The sequence below is a fragment of the Aotus nancymaae genome, unplaced genomic scaffold (genome assembly GCF_030222135.1).
Source record: "Aotus nancymaae isolate 86718 unplaced genomic scaffold, 86718_ANA_hifiasm-v0.15.2.pri h1tg000032l_0, whole genome shotgun sequence".
In the NCBI taxonomy this organism is placed as follows: domain Eukaryota; kingdom Metazoa; phylum Chordata; class Mammalia; order Primates; family Aotidae; genus Aotus; species Aotus nancymaae.
The window spans coordinates 2,906,748-2,932,577 of NW_026988445.1; the positions used below are offsets into that span (position 1 = coordinate 2,906,748).

Consider the following 25,830-nt stretch of genomic DNA (forward strand, 5'->3'; position numbering starts at 1 on the left):
CCTAGAGTAGTATAATTCAAGTCAGTTATTATTATTATTATTATTATGGGGATAATAAATTTAATAATAAATGAAAGGATGCATAAAAGTCTAAATTCTTATGCAATAAATAATATTTAATATATCCCCTAAACCTATTTAGGAGATGTGTTACTCATATTATGCATTGTGTATTATAGAAGTCTAACTACCTAGAAGGCTAAAATATTCTGAAACAGAGGAAATACAATCAAACTGACCAAAGCTGCTGTAGAAGAACTCTGGATTCTCCATTCTGTTCCTTCTAGGATCCCCAGGAAGATGCCCACAATTCTTCTGCTAAATAAGACCACGCCATCTATTCTCTAAATTCCCCAGCCTGAACCAGATGTTTCAAGCTTTGCAACTCTTTCATTCCTTCCCAGTTTCCCCAAAATCCACCCTGAGATTCTCCAACATCCATCTACTAATAGAAAAGACCAGCTACAGCTGAAAAGACATCAGGATATGGCTGTCTTCCATTTAACCAAACTTAAATGATAAGAGTCACCTGTGGCAATGATCAAAACCAGATTTTGATCAGGAAGTCAGGACTGGGGTATAAGAACCTATATATTTTTTAAAAATGCCATAGGCAATTCTGATGCATGTAGTCTGAGGACCACACACCTAAAGAACCAACAGGCCCCCATGTCTTACTTTTATTTTTTAAATAATTGTCACTCATCATGAGTTCATCTTCTCTCTAAATAATCTTTCACTGGAATCTGTTTATCTTCTACAACTACAGTCTCTTCAAGTTACAAGCGTTGCTAGATTACCATTGGGTCAGACTGGCCCGTCCTGTGGCAGCCAACCTGGCTTCCCATCCTCAACAGCTGCTCTGACCATCTGGGAAGCTTCCAGGCAAGGCCCGCTTTATCCTGTCTCTTCATATAGGCCTGATAACCTTAGCCTTCCCAGGACTCAGCCTAGGACACAGGATCAGCCCTAGTTCTCTGCAGCAGATCTGCTCCCTCGTATGGGACTGGGATGAGGGTGGGGAACCTCCTTGGGAAATATTTGTCTACGATAACAGCACAAATTATTTGCTTAAATTATTTTTTGCAACTCCACTTTTGGGAATTGTCTGAGGAAATTTGGGACAAATTTGAAATTATCTTCAGTAACATCAGATCATTTGTTTTGGGGGAGTCATTTTGAATTCTGGAACTCACGAGTCAGTACCAAAGTTGTATTCATTAGAGTTTCTACTAGGGTATGGTTTACAGTGATTTGGGTTTTACTGATCATTAATAATGTACGAAGCCTCATAGTGGCATTCTAATGTCTCAGCCCGGCTAGGCTGCACTCCATTTCCCAGAATGCTCTTTCCCTGTATTTCTGGTGAGTGTGAGTCACAGAGACTCTTCTGCCAGGTGACTGATAGCAGCACAGCTCTCTGAGGGATGCAATAGTTTCCTGCTACCTTCTAATATCTCTTCTTTGTTTAAAAAACAAACAATTTGAATACTTACTCTGTGCTGAGCACAGTGGCAGGCGCTTTGTGAACTAATCCTTACAATGGCTGTGCTAGCATCATCTCCTGACTGATTCTAAACACAAGAACTTAATTTTAGGGAGTTTACAGAGGCTGATCAAGAAACAAACACCTGAGAGTGACGTCTTCAAGTCTGTTCTCGTTTTTTCTTATTTTTCCCCCTACTTCCCACACTAAACTAATGTATGTTCTCCTTTGTAGTTTTTGTTTTTGTATTTTCTTTCCAGCTATTATTTTCCTTGAAGATTAAACCAAAATACTAGTTCTTTGCTGATTCCAACAATCATTCAAAACATACAGAGTTCTAGCAGATACATAACTTGATTCAAAATTTCCATCAGTATCCTCATCAGTAGCTATCTTTTCACAGTTGGCCATTTTATTTCAAGGATCCAAATGACAGACCTTTTCATGTTTTTCTTAGACCTCTGGGTTTTTCACATTAGTCACTGTCGTAAACATCTTTCCTACTTTCTTCAAAACATTTATGCTGGTCAAAGCCGTATCTTCCAACATTGCTTCATCTCCATGATTTTCTACTAAAGGACAACGTGTCTAACTCACATTTCGGTTAAGCTTTCGTCAAAGTTGCTGGGCTTTGCTCTGAATAACGGTAACTCATTTTTATGCTGGCAGCAAACCTCAGGCGAAATGTCTACTCACTCTCCCCAGCTGCAAGCACAAGATTGACGAGCTGACCTTGAGAGAGCTAGGAGGCTGTAAGCAGAAACATGTTGCAACATGCCCCGCTATGATTACTCCTCCTCTGCTTTTACAAAGTACATCAGAAAGCAGTATCATTATTTGAGTCACACCTGGTAACTTGACACCTACTGACACCTTTCTACTGTTTACTTGCAATGTCTCAATTTTCCACCCTTCTAAAGGACTTAGTGTCATCTGAAAGCTTGGCACTTTCACTATGTGCCCAGGGCTGGAGATCACTGATAAAAATGTTAAATAGAACCCATCTTAATTCCACTCTCTACATAATGCTCACTATTTAAAGGACTCATTCAAAGAAGTGCCTGTTTCCCTCTACCCTTTGTTCTTCTGTCTAAACTACTTCCTTCTCTTTGACAAAACTCATCCCTTCCAATTTCACAGTGTGTCTTAGCTGTTACAGCTAAGGGGAGGGGAGGGGAGGATTGGCAAAGACTTTTTGAATGTTTAAATAAATCCTGTCTATGGGTTCTCCCATGTCAGCATGCTTGGTTCACCTAACACCATTCCAGAACCAGCTTAAGAGCCAGGCTTGTCACTAAACAGCTGTGTGACTATGGGCAGAGTCCCCTTATCTGTGTGTTTCTCAGTTTCTTCATCTGCGAAATAAAGCAACTGGTCTCTGTGATCTGTTGATATGTGGGGTTTCATATTTAGATATAAAACTCTACCATTCTGATCTGTCTTGAGAGAAGGCAAAGGACTCTCTCAAATAGGCTGTTAAGATTTGAATGAGGCCGGGCGCGGTGGCTCAAGCCTGTAATCCCAGCACTTTGGGAGGCCGAGGCGGGTGGATCACGAGGTCAAGAGATCGAGACCATCCTGGTCAACATGGTGAAACCCCGTCTCTACTAATACGAAAAATTAGCTGGGCACGGTGGCGCGTGCCTGTAATCCCAGCTACTCAGGAGGCTGAGGCAGGAGAATTGCCTGAACCCAGGAGGCGGAGATTGCGGTGAGCCGAGATCGTGCCATTGCGCTCCAGCCTGGGTATCAAGAGCGAAACTCCGTCTCAAAAAAAAAAAAAAAAGATTTGAATGATGTCTTTTTTAGCCTACAAGACACTTGGTACTCTTACTGTGCAGGAACCTTTTATGGGTAATCAGAGATGAGACAGATATTGTGGGCAATAAACAGGAAATCTGAATAATTTGAGCCATGGCTCTGCAATAGAAAGTTGACAGGGACATATAATCCAGGAGTCTGGAGTGATCTCTACCTAAAGGTTTCAAATGAGCACTTAAGGGAAGTTATATTCTCACACTCAGCTCAACCACCTACAGTCTCTTACAGGCAGCTAAAGTGTTAAGACAGCTGGATGCTGAATGACATAAAACCAGCTGGGTCAGTGAAGAGGTATGGGCTGACCCAAGTACTGAGATGCACTTCAAGTTATACAGAAAGTGCAAGTATCAGCAGTCAGGACCTAAATACCTACAGAGCCAGACAGGTCACATGAAGCTGTAAATGTTGCTGACTGTAACTCCCTAGGGAGTGGAGAACTAGGACCAGTTAGACAGCACATGCCTCTCTGCAAGGCATCCCAATTCACTTCTTTGAAAAATGATCCTGCCTGAAGACCAGAATCAGCCCTCATAGTACTAGTTTATTATCTCTGATCTTCCTGGTAGGTCAGCCCTCTGGATTTCTTTGCTGACTTTTTAATAGAACTAAACTCCCTGTTACTCTGATAAAGCCAGTGAAGAGAGGCAAGAATGGATGTGTTTCTCTGGCAAAGTAATGTAAAAGACTCCACTTATGTGAGTCTAAATCTCCACTTGTTAGGGGAAAAACTTCTGTTATTTAAAAAACAGTTCTTTTTCAGGGGCCAGTAACAGTGCCCACTTTACAGAGTTCTAGGGAGGCCTGAAAAAGATAAAAATCTGAGATACTTCGCATAGGACCTTGCACATAAATGTTAGCTGCTACCATGACTACTACTGTTACCTTATATCTGGTGATGGAACGCAAATACATTTTTCCACAGCACCACACAGAACTATAATATCCTCAGGCCGGGAAGGTTCTGAGGTTTGGGATTCTTGTGCTTTCTAGATTCTGCTGCTGCTCAGACACTGTGAGTTTCTTTAACGTGTGGATATAGCACACTTGAGACTTCCCTCCTCTCTCCCCACCCACTCCACAGCAACTCAATGTCCCAATGCTGATATTCAGGAAAATGGTAGAGCAAAGAATTCCAAAACATCTATTTTTACACCTCCTCCAACCTTGAGTTTTTTTAAAAAAGGATTTTTAAAAAATTTATTTATTTTGAAATTAACACAACATCCTCAATCCCACCCATTATAATGACACCCCTTCAATCTTAAGAATCCTTTATGGGGAAGCAGATGTCTCTTAAAAATTTACAAGGCACAGCTGCATGCCTCTTGCATGACAAAACACCTCTGCACACAGCTTCTGTTGTTTATTCCCCGCTTCACACCTTTGTTAAAGGTAAACACTACAACATGGCATCATCATATTCTACCCAAGCTTTAGAAAAAGTAGACATTGAACATTTTAACTCATGCTCTATTACAAACCTTTATTATTTTATGGATTGAATTGTGTAATCTTTCTCAATCCTGCAATGTAACACTAATAAAGAACAATTTGGAATCAATGAATGAATGAAGAAATGAATTAATGTATCTTTGAAAATCAAGGAATTCACAAAGGATAAAAATCAAGTACCTCTACTTAAGAAATTATTTTCGAAATAGCTCATCAGAAACACATTATTTTTGTTTGCTTTTGAGAAAAGTTCCAAATAGATCAAATACTAATAAACACATTAATTGTATGATTTAAATATGTAATGATAAAATTATCAAAGGCCAGGCGCGGTGGCTCACGCCTGTAATCCCAGCACTTTGGGAGGCCGAGGCGGGTGGATCACGAGGGCAAGAGATCGAGACCATCCTGGTCAACATGGTGAAACCCCGTCTCTACTAAAAATACAAAAAATTAGCTGGGCATGGTGGCGTGTGCCTGTAATCTCAGCTATTCAGGAGGTTGAGGCAGAAGAATTGCCTGAACCCAGGAGGCGGAGGTTGTGGTGAGCCGAGATAGCGCCATTGCACTCCAGCCTGGGTAACAAGAGTGAAACTCCGTCTCAAAAAAAAAATAATAATAATAATAATAAAATTATCACTTTAAAGGCCAAAGTTTCTTTGAAGTATACTTATCCAAAATGTTAGGGACCAGAAATGTTTAGGATTTCAGATTTTGAAATATTTGCATTATATACTTACCCAGGAGAGCATCTCTCAACCAAAAATCAGAAATCCTAAATGCTTCAATGAGCATTTCCTTTGAGCATCATGTCGACACTCAAAAAGTTTTCAATTTTGGTGCATTATGGATTTTGAATTTTTGAATTAGGGATACTCGACCTGTTTTTTTTTTTTTTTTGTAAACTTTGCTTATCTAATGGTTAAAACATACATATAAGCATATCTTGCTTTATAAAGAGTCTCAAACATCTTAGATGCATTAAAGAATACAAACGTGACATGAAGACTCCTTTTGAAATATGACTAATGCCTCTGATTTATTTCGTTTTGAAGTTCTGAGTTTTGTCTTGATTATAAAGCACCTACAATAAATAATAAGTTATGCCAAGTGATATTACAAAAGAACACTGATTTATTTTCCTACTTGTTTTCCCTAAAGGGAAAGAATATCAGAGAAACAGCTAAGATAATGTTTACAGTTAACTTCATCTTATTTGTCTATACTTCACGTTCTAGTAGCAGTAGTTTGCCTCAATAGCTACTACCTAACTGCGTATCTTTCAAACCATATCTTTTTCTTAAGAGCCAAAAAACAAACAAGAAGCAACTTCTTGCATCTGAACAACTTGTACAACGAAGAAGGCACCTACTGTATAGTCTTGATTTCATTAATAAAAGTATAAACTTTCTTAAGAGTCATCTTCTTCACAGTAAAACATAAGAAAAGCCTAGCTGAGGATCAAGACAAGCTAATCCAATCAGCTTTCCTAAAAGAAATCAAATTGACTTTATACCACCTTCCCAATTCCTGTGAGGATTTCCCAGTGAGTCAGGTCCAGGAGCAAAAATGGTTACCAGGGCTGCATTTCTATTTTCTTATTTGCAAAGATAGTATAAATTTTATTTTTGTTCCCCTGAGGGTATTTTAAATTTACTTTTTCTCTTTGATCACACCCATAACAGTAGATTCAAGTCAGTAAATCCACCGATATTTAAGAGTAAATCACAAGATAACAACAAAATGAACAGAGATGGATGTATGAGGAACAGAAGGCTGTCCGGGGAAGGGCTGGTTACTTAATTTGCAGAGTCTAGTACAAAATGAAAATGCAGGGTCTACTGTTCAAAAACCAAAAATTTCAGGATGGCAACAGCAGAGCACTAAACCAACTACAGGGCACTTCTGAGCACGGGGTACCGTGCAACTAACCGCACAGGTCACAGACCCATGAAGCTGGTCCTGGTCCCAGGAGACATTTGCACTGGGTTTCACCAAATCAATGGCATAGCCTTCTCCTGGAAGTAAACAGGGTCAGCAATGTAGACTTTAAAGACAAATTCAAACAAATCTCTAGTAAATCAAATACACAGAAATGAAGTAAAAGCTGCTTGAGATATAGCTCTGTGGTGGGAGTGAGTGAGAGGTGGGGAGTTGAGACCTGTTCCTTACTGCATTACCACTGACTAGCAAAACGTCTAACACAGAATAGATACTTAATAAAGGTTAAGGCCGGGCACGGTGGCTCACGCCTGTAATCCCAGTACTTTGGGAGGCCGAGGCGGGTGGATCACGAGGTCAAGAGATCGAGACCATCCTGGTCAACATGGTGAAACCCCGTCTCTAAAAAAAATACAAAAAACTAGCTGGGCATGGTGGCGCGTGCCTGTAATCCCAGCTACTCAGGAGGCTGAGGCAGGAGAACTGCCTGAACCCAGGAGGCAGAGGTTGCAGTGAGCCGAGATCGCGCCATTGCACTCCAGCCTGGGTAACGAGAGCGAAACTCTGTCTCAAAATAAATAAATAATAAAGGTTAAAAGAAAAGCAATGCAAATGACAACCAACTTATCTCATTTGGGGAAAATAATTCTTCTTCCCTCCCAGGTTGCACTGTTTATTGCAGACAGCCATCTTCTCTCATCACATTGTACATTACATTAACCACGCAGAATGTCTGAGATTAGATCCCAATATCAACTGCGTCTTAAAATATCTAAAATATCTAGCAGAAATAATTCCATTCTCAATAACCAACATAAAAAGAACAATTTCCCATTCACTAGCTGGCGCTGGCCAGGAGAAGAATTTGCTATTCTCAGCAAATTATATTATTCACAGGGAATTCATGCTGAATCTTAAGACTTGAAGGGAGTCCCTACATCCCAGCCCACGGGTAAACTTTAAATATCCATTAAAATGATATTTCAAAATAATAAAAGAACTAAAAGAACTGGTGGAACAAAATCAAGGGCATTGTAAAAGGAAATGGAAATACTACCCTAATTAGAGCTTTTAAAAGAGACACTTTAAACACTGGTTGAACACTAACTCGTTTACAACAGCACACAAGGCAGATTGCAGGAGTCTAAGGGGGAAAAGTATTGGTATTTACAAGAAAGAAAAGGTGAAGAAAGCTATTGTAAGGTCACTGGGACTACTTCCTGAAACCTAATTTAAGCACACACACGCACATACCAAAACACCATTTTAACCCTTACGAAGATACAGAGCCTCACCTAGCCTGGCTTTCCCATCAATATGCCATAGGCCCAAATGTGTAACTGGAAAAAGGGGATTCCCATCATTGTCCAAAAATGCATTAACCTAACTCCCTTGTCCCTTACTTCACACACAAAAATGCACTTACCCTCCTTCTGGTGCCTAAATAGCACAGCTTTAAATGTGGGCACGTATTCTCAGTTGGTTGAAAGACAACTTTTCCAGTTAGTTCTTCCCAGACAGGTACTATCTTTAACATTTAAGAATGCTCCATGCAAGCCCATACAGAGATTAAGTATTTTTAAAATCCTCCTGGTGATAATTGCTAGGCAGTTTTAGCTGGCTGGCTAGAATACAGCCTGGCAGCCCAGGACTTTGGAAGAACTGGGAGATGTACAATAGACCACTGATCCTAAGAGTAGGGGATGCCCGTAACGGCTGGGAAGCACAGAAAACAGAGGCAGCACCCACTAGACAGAGGGTACTTGGAACAGGTCCTGTGGACCTGATGTCTCCGCCAGATGTACGAGAGTACACTAAAATCTTCCTTGGCAAATGCAGCGACCGTTGGCTACAGCAGTAGTTGCACTCTGTTAATTCTGTAGAGTGCTCATCATTAATAGGATGGACAGCCCCACCCGAGCAGGGAAGCTACTAAGATGTCCTGGAAAAGGAGGACATGTTATCCGACCTCATTAGGACAATTAGAAGCTCCTGTGCACTGTGCAAACATAACATTCAACAGTGAGTAATGCAAAGACAAACATGTTTTGGTTAAAAAAAAAAAACTCACAATTTAAAATTTTAGAAACCATGCATGCACTCAGCAACTTAGAAGTTTATAGCCTAAATTCACGCTTCAAAAATTACCTTTTCTTTTAAAAGTTTTCTCCTTAGTGTTGAAGAAATTAAAGAGGGACTTCCTTGCTTGAGAAAGACTTGGAAAAAACCCAGGCCTAAAGTAAAAGCAGTGATCTTGGCTGGCGATTTTCTGGCTTTCCTGGCTATTATTAAGTATCCTTCTGTTTGAATAAGAATTTCTCCACCTCTCACAAGCCATCTTTTTTCTTTCCGTGTCCAGAAAAATGTGAAAACCATGTGTTTATAATGAGCCTGTTGCTATGCAAATGATTAAAACACATTACAAAAATCTTTCCTTTGAGTCAGGAGAACATGCTGCGGAAGATGAACTGCAAGCAAGAGTCCCTTTGCTGGACAGAAAAGCTGGCAAAAAGGAATCTGAGAAGCAAAGCAAAATGGAAAACATTACAGTGGTCCCATCCCTTGAGTCATTTTAACCAACGGGGGAAAACTAACATTTTCAAAGCCCCAAGGTCATATATCTTAACAGTTTGGAGTGGGGTTAACAAACTCGGTGGTTCTTAATCTCTTTAAATCCTATGGTTTCATGACTCATCCCCCCATCTGTCTAGAGAGTGTGTCCTTTTCACTAGTTTTCTTTTAACACTTCTATGACAATATCAAGGGATTTCTTCCTTTTTCCTTTTATTTGTACCCCCCCACCCCCCGCCCGGTGTATTTTCCTTTTACTATCTTTCGTTTTCTCATTCAATTAACACCTTAAAGTAGGGCCTGAGTTATCTATTTCTTATCCAACACAATCACAGTGTCTTGGCAGATTTCCCTCACTTATGAAGGGACTTGCCCCTCAAAAGTCATATCTAGCAGATGAGACACAGTATGTCAAATTAATGTCAAAAAGCAGTGCTTCCTAATTTTCTAATTTAAACCAATTTGGACTTGACAATTTTAATAAAGTCAATCACTTTATTAAACAATTGTCAATCAATATCATTCTCATTCTCAAATTTTTGTTATGTTGTTCTGAATATATTATTGACCTAAAAATTTCCATGGGCGGGATTCTCTGGGGACAATAAATTAAGTAAACAGCTTTTAAATATATCCTCCTTTTACTCCTATGTGTCTTGATATACATATATATATAGGTTCACATACACAGCAAAAAAAGAAAAAAGAAAGAAAGAAAGAAAAGAAAAGAAAAACCAACCAGAGTACTAATCTAGACTCTTTGTCTTTGTTCAAAGAAATGGCTGGTCACGACTAACGCTATAGAACCTGTTCTCGAACAGAAGTAGCCAAACCATTGCAAACATGTGTTGGGTGAAAACAAGTTTGGTTGGCTCCAGACAAAGGCTTATTTTTTCAGCACAGATGGTTGAATGGTTGCCTCCTCCAACGGGCTGCCCGAAAATGAAAGACAGATTTCTATTTCTAATCTATGCAAATATCTTACTCTGCAGGGCATCACAAAGACTAACTGTTTTGTGTCAGACACTGCAGATCCCAGGTGCTCTCAGAGATGCCAAAGCCCATCTCCACCTGAGATGCCTGGTAACTGGGATAACAGCAGATGGCTGGAGAGTTAGTCATTAACCCGATCCTAATGAATGTTGTTGGGGCCTTCTGTGAAACATTCCTCTGGAATCCTGCCCCACCACCACTGCTTCCCCTTGGCTGAGCTGCCTGGAAGGCAGTTTCAATATTCGGTTCAGACCTCAGATGCTGCTAAAACCTCCCAAGAAGGCTGAGATTCCCAAAGGCTCTTAAGGACTGTAGCATTCTTCACTTCAGCTCATCCGTCCATCTCCAACACCACACTGAGAAAACTCGAGCATTTAAAAATGTTATTTTGTCCAAACCAGGTCTCCTTTATTCTCTAGTCTGTAAGCCTACAACCTATGGCATGTCTCGCTGAATCACACCTGATCATGGTTGGTGGCCCTCAACCTTCCCAAATATACGTAATTCCTTTTTTCCTTTCTTCCTCTCAACTTTTCTTTCGTCTCTTACAACATTTTTTTTCCTCATATTCCTCTATCTTCCCAGCTTTTTAATCTTTTACTCACTCTGACACCCCTTGGCACGTTCCAGTTTTAGGGCCCCTTGGGGGCAACAAAAATTTCTGCAATGCTTCAAACATACACACTCAGGCACAACAAAATGCTGCACGCTAATCCAACTCCTAACCTGCAACATTCTTTGCTATGAAGAGTTGGTTAGACCTGAAATCTACATAATTTAGTTCCAGTGTTTAAATCTTAAAGTATCTTTCAACGTTTAAAAATTTTTGTTAGTTTTTCTGATCAAATGTCAGCAACACACTTTGCTTCAAAATTCTGTATTGGAAAACAATTCTTTCCTTATTAATCTTTATCTGAAATAAACCAAGCTAACTAAGCAAAAATAAATTCTAAAGGAAAAACGAAAAGTCCTTCCTAAATCCCACACTTAATAACAACCGCTACCAAAACATTTTACTCTGTACCTCTCCTTCTTTGAAATTTAAATATCTTTTGTTTTAGTCTATGAATGCAACTATTGACAGTCAAACAATGCAGCATTAAGTTTACTTCCCTGGAAAATCTAAAACTGTAAAGAGTTTTAGAGTTTAACTGATTCATTGATTCCTGAGTCTGGAAGAGTATCAGAAACACCAGAGTAGTACTATTCATTTTAAATAATAACATCCTCTTGATTCTCAGCTCTAAACATTACAACCAGAATTCTGGTACAGCTGTAGAATCACATTTTTTTTTTTTTTTTTTGAGACGGAATTTCGCTCGTTACCCTGGCTGGAGTGCAATGGCGCAATCTCGGCTCACCGCAACCTCCTCCTCCTGGGTTCAGGCAATTCTGCCTCAGCCTCCTGAGTAGCTGGGATTACAGGCACGCGCCACCATGCCCAGCTAATTTTTTTTTTTTGTATTTTTAGTGGAGACGGGGTTTCACCATGTTGACCAGGATGGTCTCGATCTCTTGACCTCGTGATCCACCCACCTCGGCCTCCCAAAGTACTGGGATTACAGGCATGAGCCACCGCGCCCGGCCCGAATCACATTTATAATAAGTGTTCCAGGTAACTATGATACAGCAGGCCCTGGTCTGTTTAAGAACCACCGATCTATTCCAACATCCTACCCAATGTGGCAGCTTTTTCTACAGGATACCACACAGGTTACCTGGTGCACGCGACAACATTCACAGAGACCAGTGCTCTCACCCTTTTGGAAATGTTGTTCCATTTTTAGATGGCTTAGTTATTAGAAACTGTATTCCTACATTGAGCCAAAAAGTCAAGTTCTTTAGCTCCTTGGACTTCACTTATTGTAGACCCTAATTTTATGCCACAGCTGACACAGAATGCCCCCTCTTACAAGAGTCTGTAAATATCTAAAGCTAGCTACTACCATGCCCTTGTAAGACTTAATTTTTCTAAGCTTAAACAACCTTTTTCTTTTAACGTCATAGAACATAATTGAATCCTTCTTTATTTCAACTGCTCTTTCTCGCCAATAGGCCTTACAGTATAGGTCTGTCTAGAGTAATAATACTTCCTTTTTCTTGTAAGTGAAGTAAGTAAAAATACTTCATTTTCTTCATTTTGGAACCTTTTTAAAATGCACTAATTTCTAGTCTATGTTTCACCCTCATCACTCATTATCTTGCACTTAATGGCCAAGAGCCAAGAATCAGCAAGTATTTATTAACTTAATGCTGTGTTCCTAGCACCATATAAGGTACTCGGAGGATTCAAAAGCCAACGGAAATCATCACATTTTGAGGAGTTAATAATTTCTTGTACAGGAAGAGCTTGGATATGTGAATTAACTTGAACACAGGGAATCATGGTATGCAACAGAGTGCTCTAAATGCCTATCACATGAAAGACTGAACACTAGGTTTTTTTGGATTGGGCTGTAAACTAACTCATGGCCTCTGTTTGCAAATATACATCTATTTACAATAGCTTTTGATTTAAAAAAAAAAGCAAAAGAAAAGAAAGAAAATGAAAAAAGAAGACACAAGGTGGCTCATGCCTGTAATCCCAGCACTTTTGAGAGGCCGAGATGGAAGGATCACCTGAGGCCAGGAGTTCAAGACCAGCTTGGAAAATAAAGAGAGACTTCATCTCTACAAAGTTAGAAAAAAAAATTAGCCAGGCTTGGTGGCACATGCCTGTAGTGCCAGCTACTCAGGAGGCTGAGGCAGGAGGATTACGGGAGTCCAGAAGTTTGTGGCTGCAGTGAGCTATGACTGCACCACTGCACTCCAGTGTGGGTCACAGAGCAAGACTGTGTCTCACCAAAAAAAAAGAAAAGAAAAGAAATACATAAACCAAATTAAAGAAAAAGCAGAGGCTGAGCGCAGTGGCTCATGCCTGTAATCCTATCACTTTGGAGGCCAAGGCAGACGGATCATTTGAGGTCAGGAGTTTGAGACCAGCCTGGCCAACATGGTGAAAACCTGTCTCTATTAAAGATACAGAAATTAGTCAGGCATGGTGGCATGTGCCTTTAATCCCAGCCACTCCGGAGGCTGAGACATGAGAATTGCTTGAACTTGGGAGGTGGAGGCTGCAGTGAGCCAAGATCATGCCATTGTACTCCAGCCTATGTGACAGAGCAAAACTCTGTCTCAAAAAAAAAAAAAAAAAAAAAAAAGGAATGAAAGAAAGCAGAATATTGCCTTAAAATGTACTTAAAAATTTCAAGTGCATCCTTATATCAGAAATTTAAAATCTAAAAACTACACAAAAATCAGGTAGAACACTCTTCCTTCTCAAGCATTCAGGATGATGAGGTCCGGGTGAAAGGCAAAAAGTAGAGGGTTTATGTGATTCCTTTTCCTACCAGAAATATCCGTTCGATGAGGAGACTGCCCAATTATTTTAACGGAAAACTTTTACCAATAAATGAGCTATACCAACACCAAAAGAATGCACTTATTCCATTCACTGAACATGCTTTACGAACTTACACAAATCCCTTTCTTTACAGATGAGAGGGGAAAACATCGATTCAAAGGCAGCACGAGGTTTCTCCGAGATAAAGCAGACATTGAGCAGCTGGGTGGGGCCGATACCTGGTTCTCCACGCTACTGCTGGCTTCTTGTCTCCTTTTATTTAGTAGGGACAATCATCAAAACTCTTGCTCTCTTAAAATTTTCCTCCTTAACTTTACTCCCACCTTTAGTTAAATTTCCAGTCTTCAAATCCAAAGTCTGATGATGGTACATTTTGTGTGGGGATAGTTTTAGGAAAAGGATGGACAAAACAGAATTAGGTAGTTTTGTTTTTTGTTTTTTGTTTTTTTTTGAGACAGGGTCTCACTCTGTTGCCCAGGCTGGAGTACAGTGGCATGATCACAGCTCACTGCAGCCTTGAACTTCTGGGCTCAAGTGATCTTCCCACTTCAGCATCCAGAGTAGCTGCAACTGAAGGCACAAGATACCATGCCCAGCTGGTTTTTGTAATTTTTTTCTTTTTGTAGGGACAGGGTCTTGCTATGCTGACCAGGCTGGTCTCAAACTCCTTGCCTCAAGCTACCCTCTCACCTTAGCTTCCCAAACTGTTGAGATTACAGGCATGAACCACCACGCCTGGTCAGGTGATTAACTTTTTTTATTAAATTCTTGCATGCCTATTTTACCCGCAGTCTAAAGATGAAATTCTACCTGGTTCAGGATCCCTACTGCCTTACCAGCATTACAGAAAACTGCTGCAGTTAGCTACACGGATTCAACCAAAACTCTAAAGCTGCAAAGCAATGAATAAACAATCCCCAACTATTCTACCCTCTCCCCCACCACACACCCACACCCACACACCCCTAAATCAACCAGCTCATCTACTTCATTGGAAGCCTCACAGTTAGTCAACACCCTTATATGGAACACAGAGGGAAATGCACCTACCTTGTGGCCTCTTGCTGAAGCCATGACACATTTGGCACATAGAACATGACTCCAAAGAAAAGCAGAGGCTCATTAGCGAATTTGTCCAGATGTTTCTTCAGAGGTTTCTCCAGCTCCACCCATCGTGCTTGCTGGCTCTTGCTGAGAAACCACAGGCCAAAGTAGTGCGTCTAGATAAAAGGGTAAAATAACATCAGTTCATGCTCACCACAAGCATCCCAAGGCTACACAAGAAACAAGACTCCAGCACGCTGCATCACACCTTGGGTTCCCCAGCCTACATACAAGATCCAGCTTTGACATCTGACTTTGGGACAAATTAAAAGAAATCACAATCACACACTACTGTAACGTACATGGAGTATCCAGATGCAGTATCCCTACTCATTACTACTATTTGTGCTTGCAGATACGAATGTGCCCATGCGAGGTAAGGGGAGTCGCACAGGGAAGGGCCAGTGCTGACTCTTCCGCTAACATCTGAAGGCTGCCTTTTCTGTGTGCCTCCTGCAGGCTTCATGATCTCACATGGAGCACACTGGCAAAGGCCAACATCGCTCTTGCACCTGCTGCAAAGTAACTTATTACTCAATTCCTAAGACAAAACTGCCTGCCAGCTGAAAGCTTCTGCACTGTAGAGTATTTTCACACAGTACCAGATTGTAACAGAATTTATTCACTCTTTCCGTGTGCTTTAAAAAGTATCATCCTCTTCCACTTTATTATATGCGAACTGCAGCAAATCTCTCCCCATATCAGGCTTTGAGAGAGGAAGGATTGCCTCTTCACAGCTGCTGCAGGAGCCCCTGGTGGCTGTTCTTGGCAGATTATGGTGGGATTTGATAGATGAAAGTGAGATTTTCACCCTTAGACTTGAAGCCTAAACCAGTTTCGTTTTGAACATGCTAAATGATTAAAACAGGTACTTCTATGCACTCAATCCCATCTTTTATATTAATTCATGCTAGGATTTCAGGATTAGCACAACAATCACCAAAAAACAGATCACTGCTTTTGAAGATTCTTTTATATTTCAATTACAGCCTAGAATGGTTTACACCACACCTGGAAATCTGCCTTCAAAAGAATGTTTTCGTTACAATGTTTAATTTCCAAAGGCATTCTTATGCTGATGTTCCCACTCCAGCTGGCTGCCCCCTCAACACTACCACAGATCAATCCCTGCCACAACCGCACCAACATTTCTAATGAAGCTTTAACTCTGACTTTACTAGAAAACCAGACGTGCCCTTGCCTACAGAAAGCTGCAGACCCAGATGCTGTAAAGGATATTTTAAATGGATCCACTTTGAGATGGGGGTAATGGTTCGATCAGCTTTCCCCCATGATGTTCCGAACGACAAGTTCATACCAGAAATCTATGCATTTCTTGAGGAGCAAAATGCCAACAGCCAGAGCCAAGGTTATATTTCTATGAACTTAGACAAACTAACTTGGATAAATTCTGACCCTCTTATTCATTTCCTAGCTCCAGTGAGTCCATTAGTTGTTCCAACCTGAGTGACAAGAGGAAATAAAATGTGGCTGAAGAGAAAGAAAATTCGAAGTCAGTCCATCTCCCAGCTTTTGCACTCACTGTCTCAGTAACTTTACACAAGTCATTGAGCCTTCTACACCCTCAGAGTTTTCTCCTCTGTAAAATGGGGGTGATGGTTACAACTCTCACCCACAGGCTCTGAGAGGTGTAAATGAGATCATGCCTGTCAATCACCTGCATGGCACATGGTAAGTCACTCATTCATAAGCGGTACCTTCTGCTGCTGCGGCTGGCACGACTACTGCTCCTATTACCACCGCCACCACCATCATCATCAAAAAAATGAAAGCAGGCAAACCTCATGTATCTTTTTCATCAGCACTACTGACATCTCTATGAACCAGAGATTATCTGGGAGTCAATGAGAAAGAGCAGGCAAAGTAGAAGCTGGGACATCTACAAATAACATAAATATTAAAAAGATGTAAGAAAAAAAAAATCACAAAGCTAAACTTCCACTAAGATTTTGAGGATCTCATGATAGGTGATAATGGGACACTGGAACATCACTCTGACGGCATCCTCTGAGATCTATGATGTAGACTTAAGCTAACATTAACATGGAGTCATTTGGGTATTCAATTTAAGCAACTTGTCTGAAGAGGGTCCAAAGTAGTTCTGCATTATACTGAATTCCTTTATGGAACACAGGGCCAGATGAGGGTATTCCACTGTATTTTCAATGCCTAGGAGTGAGTCTCCATATAATAAATTAGGTAATATATGTAATTAATGTGCTATGCAGCAATTATTAAAGTTGGAAAAGAGCCCTTTTATAAGCATGAGTGGAGCAACAGAGGGCAAGCCTCACAATTGCTTAACAGGCTAACGATGATTTATTATCTTTCACTAAAAGTAGTTTTGACATTTGGGAGATATTTTTATGGTCCACATTTCATTCAAATTAGTAATATTCAAATTATAGAGGGCCACAGTAACTGCATAAATGTTCTACAATTGATTTTGAAAAACAGTTAAAAATTTTATTGCTTCTATGCCTTGAAAGCGACTATTTCAAATTTCCTTTTCTCATTCCCATTCATCCAGATCATTAAACCAGACCTGACTTCCACCCCAGAAAACACTCAGAGAAAGAATACTCCATGGAGTACACACACACAAACATATATGTGCATGCATACAACATAAAACACACACAAAATTCATACTACAGATGCACACGCACTCCTGTGCATACATACATATGCATATATTTACAAGGAGAACGATGAGGTACAAGAGAAATGATAGTAAGGCAATAATCTTGAACCACAGCTCTAAATAACAAAGCAAACCACTTCTAAAGAAAAAAACCTAACTCATGACATAAATTTTTCATTGCCATGGTACAGCATCTTCCAAAGGACACAGAATATTTCAAGGTGACTCACCAGGTAATTATCCAATGAAATAATTACATAGCTACTCAAGAAATGGGGTTTCCAGTGTGTGGGCAGAATTGGGGGAGACAAGTAATCTGGACAACAGAGTCTGTACCTACTCACGGCCAGAATGTCCTACCTTTAGAAGTGTGAAATTCAGTTCTCTAGCAGGAAGAAAAGTCCATTTATGAGATCCCCATCCCCACACTGACTTTTGAAGCTATGCCCAAAGTAACTTTTCCATTCTCACCCTACTCCTCTTGTTCTTCCTCTAGCTATTTCCCTACTCTGGAGTAGAAAGACTCTGCCTCAAAAGTACAATACAGCACACATTTTTTCTCCTACATCTACACAGGAAACAGAATCAGAGCCTAAGGTCTCATTTCAACTAGTATGTGCACCAGTCAACTTCCTGTATATTATCCAAGGAACTATTAATCCCATCAAGCCCAGCTGAGACCTCACCAGGCTGATTCCTGGTTGACTTGCCAATTTAAACTCTAGCTCAATTTTGGAAGCTGAGCTTAGCTGCTAAACATTGCCACATGGTGGAAGAAAGCGTGGTGGATGACTACAAATAGAAACCACCTTCTTCATTACACCAAGAGGATCCCATCATATTACCTGAGTAAATGCCTGTAATATTTGTTCTGTTTATATCTCAAGCACCAAATGTAAGCCAGACTCATTTAATCCTCATGAAACCTCCTCTGGGTGAGGTATGAATCCCATTTTATTGCTCTAGTTTTCTTAAGAAAACTAGAAGACACAGCTCTGGTGCCATGAGTCCTGCAATAAGTTTACTGCAATGATGAGAAAAGAAGCCAGAAGAACCAGTCCTCAAGGACAGGAACCACATCTCTGAAGCAACGACAAAAAATGCACTACAGTGAAACCAAGTAGGGAAAGCCACACTAAAATGTCATTTTTATGTGAGCAGCTTCCTCATTTGTTTGGTTTGGGATATTGCGTTTTAACCTAGGAAACATACATTTAAGCATATACTAAAAATTCTGCTAGTTTTTCAATGGCAGATTGATGTGTGGATACTACAGTGTCAAAATGGCCATCTTTTGGTATTATGAAAAGATTCTGGAGAATAAGGGCCCTTCAAAGGAGTTTCGGGGGCAGGAGGCATATGGGAACTCTCTGTACCTTCTGCTCAATCTTGCTGTGAACCTAAAACTGCTGTAAAGAAAGAAAGTCTATGAAAAAATAGTTGGGGATGGTTTTGATTTGTTTGTTCATTTATTTGTAAAGAGATGGCATAATCCCTCACATTAGCTATTAAAAGGAAAATATTTTTTGAGGATTTTGTTTTTCCAGTTTTATGAACAATGGCACAGACTTTAATGCTATTTGCAAGAGGTTCAGATGCAGTCTTGGCAATTACTAAGGATTAAAGCCATGATCTTATCTCAAGCATTTTGAAGAGTTACTCAGCCAGAAGCAAAAGTTTAAAATACCTTGCATTAAGTTGTAATAGGGTGCCTTTCTTACCCAGTATTTCAGCTGTAAATTAAGGAACAGTTGGTGTGCTTCCACATAAAATATATGAATTACATATGACACAAGCACAAACAGCTTAAAAATACTTCAAAAGATGACTATAAGCAGACTCTGAAATAGCACTTCATGCAATTACATTCCAATGGCTTTGGAAAATAAGCCACTATACATCAGTTGGATAATGGTAGAAAAGAACTTGTGTGTAATCAACCTCTACTCTGGGTAGGTCTGAGATTTCTATAACCGACACATCTATAATTAACAACTGCACCCTCTTCATTTTCCTAACCAATCGCTTTATGAAAGTACAGGAAAAGAAAATGCAGAGTAACGCAGACCCAAGAAGCAAGTCCTATAGCCAAGAAAAACCACTCTTCTGCGACTGTACAACTCACCTAGAATATATAGAAAGATGAGGACATACAAGTTAAGACTGGTGAATATTTCACCTACAATCTCTATACCTAGAAAATGGAGATGCTGATGCCATTACTGCCATTAAGCTAATAATGTTTCACACTATAATTTTTATGAAGACACAAAGCAACACAAAACTTAAAGATGAGAAATCTCCCCCAGCAGTCTACTCTTCAGTCGACTCTTAATCAGCATTGATTATTTTAATTATTTGCAAATATACATATATATAGACGTGATTACACAAGCTATAAAATACAGCAGAAATCCACTATTATCTGCCAGGGCATGAGGTGTTCCATTTAATCAAGTACCCCCCAAACCCCACATAAATTATCAATTGCCAAAAAGATTAGCATGAAATCAAACCACAGAAATATTCTTCATGTAAGTAAACTTTCATGTGATAACCAGAAATGCATGTTAAGTTTCTCATCTTTATAATCTCCAGCAAAATGTGGAAAATTTTCTACTATAGTGACAGCTTTGGGTAAACAGCTTTTAGTAAAGATCAAAATATAAATTTGCAAAAGAAAAAATGAATAAACTAGAGGATAAGGACTTACTCTTTCAAAGGACTGTAGTTTGGTTTTTAAAAATTTTTTTACGCTCTTTTAAAAACCAAGGCTCTCAGTCTTACCCTTAGGAGACAGCCGAGAGTTATGAAAGTCATCATTCTCCAGAGCGTCGGATTTCCCCACAGCAGTCTCCACCTCAAATAGAGTTTATTACTAAGGTAAGCAGTTCTCTACCTTAAATAGTGAAGAGTACCTCAGGTGCCTTTGTTACATCATTTATGCCTATTCCAATTATTAAGTTAAAAGTAGAGCCAAGGTTATTGTAGCATATTTTTATATTTTATTAGAATGCTGATGCTCACTATTACCATTAAATGCCCCCCTTGCCTAGTTCTTAGAATAGCACTGTTTAGCAGAAATAAAATGTAAACTACATAATTAATTTTAGATCTAAGAGCCACATTTTAAAGTACCAAAAAGTAAAATTAGTTTTTGTGGGTTTTTTTGAGACAGAGTCTCACTCTGTCACCAAGCTGGAGTGCAGTGGCGTGATCTCAGCTCACTGCAACTTCCGCCTCCTGGGTTGAAGCAATTCTCCTGCCTCTCAGCCTCCTGAGTAGCTGGGACTACCTGTGTGTGCCACCACGCCCAGCTAATTTTTGTATTTTCAGTGGAGACGGGGTTTCACCATGCTGGCCAAGATGGTCTCGATCTCTTGACCTTGTGATCTGCCCACCTTGGCCTCCCAAAGTGATGGGATTACAGGTGTGAGCCACGGCGCTCAGCCAAAGTGAAATTACTTTTAATAAATATTATTTAAAACATGTTCAAAATATCATTGCAACCTGTATTCAAACATAAATATAATTAATGAGTATTTTAGTTTTCTCATACTGTGTCTTCAAAATCTGATGTGTTTTTACACTTACTGTGCATTTCAGTTCAAAACAGCCACATTTCATGTGCTCCATAACCACATGTGGCTACCATATTGGACAGCACAACTTTAATCACAGCTGTTTCAAGGAATTGAAAGACTTTGCTATTTTAACTCAATATGAGATCACAGTTTTATATATATCTATATCTACACCTCTACCTAGAGAGAGAGGGAGAAAGAGAGAGAGAAACTCACTCTGTCACCCAGGCTGGAATGTAGTGGTATGTCAACAGCTCACTGCAGCCTTTTTCTCCAGGGCTCAAGGGATCCTCCTGCCTCAGACTCCCAGATAGCTGAGACTACAGGCATGCATCACCATGCCTGGCTAATTTTTTATTCTTTTGTAAAGAAGGGATCTCACTATGTTGCCCAGCCTTGTCCTGAACTCCTGAGCTCATGTGACCCTCCATCTCAGCCTCCCAGTGTTAGGACTATAGTTGTGACCTACCACACCTGGCCCCAGTTTCCAAAAATTAAAGTCATCTAAAAATGGAACAAGCAGACTTACAAAAGGGTCATGGCAGTGTCACGGAAGTGTCATGGCAGAGGCTGGATGGCTTATGTGGTATCTTGCAAAGAAGGCAGCCATACTGAGTGCTTCCTTCCTATTCCAGGCACTGTGATACTGTGACAACTATGAAAAACTAACTGTTTGAATCCTCCCAACAACTTGTAGATGTGGCTACTATTACCATGTCCATTTTACAGATGAGAAAACTGAGGCACAGAGTACTTCAGTAGCTATCTAAGATTACATAGTTCGTAAATGGCAGAGCCAGGATTCAAACTCAGTCAGTTTGGTCCAAGCTCACATTCCTAGCCACTAAACTCTGCTGTGTGTCCATGTACTTCTTTTTTAAACCGTGAGAATTAGTCATAAGGCAACATTGTTTTAGCTCTTTTTCCCTTAATCTAGGCTAGTTATTTTCTTTTTTCTTTTTTGCCTTGAGATGGAGTGTCGCACTGTTGCCCAGGCTGCAGCGCAGTGGCACGACCTCTGCTCACTGCAACTTCTGCCTCCCAGTTCAAGGGATTCTCCTGCTCAGCCTCCCCAGTAGCTGGGATTACAGGTGCTCACCATCAAGCCCGGCTAATTTTTGTATTTTTAGTATAGATGGGGTTTCACCATCTTGGTCAGGCTGGTCTTGAACTCCTGACCTCGTGATCCACCCGCCTCAGCCTCCCCAAGTGCTGGGATTATAGGCATGAGCCACCGCGCCCAGCCAGCTAGTTATTTTCAAACTGAGATAGGGCTCTATATATCCTATCTCCTCTGTAAAAGGCCCAGCTCCATTTTACACATCCACGTTCTGCCGAAGATTTGGAGAAAAAATGATCAGAATTCTGATTTTCTGAGCTTCCTATATTTCTGGAATGTCTTTCTTGATAGAGTTCCCAAGTAGCAACTTATCCCTAATTTTTTCCTCATCTTTAAAACAACTGAAAATGCATTTTTCCTAAGCAGTTCATCTTTTTACCTTTTGCCAGGCTTACAGTTGTGCTCACTGGCATCTCTGTTCCTGTCCCTCCCCTCTGATCCTCGCTCTTTTCCGCTTTTTTTTTGAGACAGAGTCTCACTCTGTCGCCCAGGCTGGAGTGCAGTGGCACGACCTCAATCTCACCTCACTGCAACCTCCACCTCCCAGATTCAAGCGATTCTCATGCCTCAACCGCCTGTGTAGCTGAGATTACAGTCGTGTGCCACCACACGAGAAGTGGTGGAGCTGGGCCTTTTACAGAGGAGATAGGATATCTAGAGCCCTATCTCGGTTTGAAAATAACTAGCCAGCTGGGTATGGTGGCTCATGCCTATAATCAGTAGAGACGGGGTTTCACCATGTTGGCCAGGCTGGTCTCATCCACCTGACCTTAGGCAATCTGCCCGCCTCGGCCTCCTAAAGTGCTGGGATTATGGGCGTGAGCCACCGCGCCCAGCTGATCCCCACTCTTTTCTACTACTGAGTTCTTCACCTAACATGCAAGGTAACCATGTCATGCTCCTCCTTGGAGTCCTTTGATGACCTTATACTTCACAGCAGTGTTTTATTCCCCAAATAGTTCAAAAGTGTATTTTCTAGAAGGCTAAGACAACTGTGAAACACTTACTGGAACACCGTTTTGTTTCTTTTACTATAGAATTGAGGACAGAGTTTCCCAAAGCATTTTACCACACTCCCTGTTCCTCCACTACACATCTCTGGGAACTGGAACAGGAGCATCAGCCTGCCAGAGTTTGAACCGGCCTCACAACTTGCCAGCCCGATGACTATGGGCAGGTCACCCTATGCTGCAGCCTCCCCATCTGTAAGACAGGAACAGCAAAAGTAGGAACACATCACAGACTTCTTATGAGAACTACATGAGCTGATATATGGAAACTGCTCAGCACAGTATATACATCAAAAGGTGGTAATTATCGTTTGTAACTTATTTTAGAAATACTATCCTATAGATCTAGTTAAAACTCCCTAGGGAGACACAGCAAACTGTTCAAAGGCAGACTTGGTCCTGCCTCTCCCTCTTTTACTCTCCTTCCCTTCCATGACCCCTTTCTCTCTCTCTCTCTCTGTCACACACACACACACACACACACACACACACACACACGGATCAGTGCAAACTGAACTCTGCCTTTCCCTGAAAATTCCATGTTCTTTCCTGTTTCTGCAGCTCAGCACCAGCTATTCCCTTTGCTTTGTTTCTTGTTTGTCCTGTTCTCTAAACTCTAGGAACAAAGACCCTGTCTGATTTCTGGGAGCAGAGACCCCATCACATTCGGCTTTCCCAGAGAATGACTGTTCGCTGACAATAAGAACCAGGCCTGCGTCCTTCTGAATGTCACATTAAATAGCAGCATGTCACATTTGTCCAAACCTACAGATGTACAACACCAAAAGCAAGCCCTAATGTAAACTCTGGACTCTGGGTGATAATGATGTGTCAATGTAGGTCCAACAGTCATAACAAATGTGGCACTCTGGGGGTGAAGGTGACAGTGAGGAGGATGTACATGCATGGGGCCAGGAGTATATGGAAATTCTCTGTATCGTCCTCTCAATTTTACTGTAAACCTAAAATTGCTCTAAGAAATCAAAGTCTTAAAAATAAAAATAAAGTCTATTAAAAAATTATAAGGTTTAGTGGCAAAACAAATAATTAATGTAAATAAAAATTAAATCAAAAAAGTTTAATCTATCATACATGCTTTCCTAATATAAAGGTATTACAAAATTTATGATATACCTAAACTACTTGTAATGACAAAGCCAAATATCCACCATAATCTAGTTTCCAAGTCTTCATAAAGATGAAACATATTGAGCTGGGCACAGTGGCTCACATCTATAATCTTAGTACTTTGAGAGGCAAAGGCGAGAGGATCGCTTGAGCCCAGGAGTTTGAGACCAGCCTGGGCAACACAGTGAGATCCCATCTCTAGGAAAAATGTATAAATTTGCTGGGCATGGTGGCATGTGCCTAAAGTCTCAGCTACTTGGGAGGCTGAGGTGGGAGGATCACTTGAGCCCAGGAAATTGGGCTGTAGTGAGTCATGATCATACCACTGCACTCCTGTCTGGGCAACTGGGCAACAGAGCAAGATCCTGTCTCAATGGGAAAAAAAAAAAAAAGGTTAAATATATTTTGGCTGGGTGGGTGGCTCACACCTGTAATCCCAGCACTTAAGGAGACCAAGGCAGGAAGATCACTTGAGCCTAGGATATAGAGGCTGAACGAGCCATGATCATGCCACTGCACTCCATCTTGTGCAGCAGAGTTAGGCCCCAACACCCCTTCCAAAAAGGACTAAACTTTTTGTTATATCTCAGATTGGCTGTCACCTTCTCCTCTAAACCAGTATCGGCTCTATTTGAAAACTAATCTAAATACAAATCCAAGTATGAGGAGCAGACCCTGTGTTCACCTCCTCGGACTTCCGCTTTTGGGTGGAGGATGCATTCTTCCTTAAGGTGTGTTTGTGCCAAGGAAGAACAAAGTATCAGATTACTCTGTTGGATCCTTCAATTCGGGAGTATCTAGAGGATTGATTCTCAAAAGGGCACAACTTCAATGTTATCTGTCATGGAACGAAAGCATAAAATTTAAAAAGAACATGATTTGGTCAAATGTGGATGCACCCATTAGGGCATGTCAAAATAAAGTCAGCATTAAAGGCAAAGCCCACCTCAGCAACGGAATGTCAATCACACTATGGCACACACTTGGCACTGCACTGCTTCATACTTTGGGTAGTTGTGGGACGATCCAGGGTTGACTTTTGCCTTCTCGCTGAGAAAAACAATAGTCTGTTGAGAGCCATGATTACCATACACATCTCCAGACACCCCTCACCATTCATTATAAACTCTAGCTAGACCCGATGATTCGGAGGGATCCCTTCTCAGCCCCAAGAATGGTGGCTGCTCTTTCACATCCTTGAATCTTTGATAATCCAGTTCCCCACACTGCAGATGACACGGCCCTCTTTTCTACCTGCTGGACTCGTACATACCCTTCAAGTCTTGGTTCAGAGTGAAGGCTTTGTTCAACTTCCATCAACTCTTTCTCTCTCACCAGCAAGACTGCAGTGTTCAGTGGGCTGGAATGCGCACTGCACAACACTAAGAACAGCCACCGTCTTTAGGGCCTACCCCTGCACTCTATTTTAGCTCGGACCACATTCAGCATTAACTGTTCATTTAAAGGTTGGACTCCCCTACTGTTCTGTACATGTCTTGAAAGTAAAACTGTACCTTATTTTATCTTCATTTCACCAAGTTCTAAAAACGTG

The 25,830-nt window shown here is 40.7% G+C and overlaps 1 protein-coding gene across 1 annotated transcript in view; it reads right to left on the minus strand.

Annotated features, from left to right (window-relative positions):
- The window catches only part of PTPN14 (protein tyrosine phosphatase non-receptor type 14), a 191,116-nt gene that overhangs the window by 84,715 nt on the left and 80,571 nt on the right, over window positions 1-25,830 (minus strand). The window contains exon 3 of the mRNA XM_021677356.2: window positions 14,718-14,887. Within this exon, the coding sequence (XP_021533031.2) occupies window positions 14,718-14,887 (170 nt within the window). The remainder of the gene's footprint in view (window positions 1-14,717; window positions 14,888-25,830) is intronic.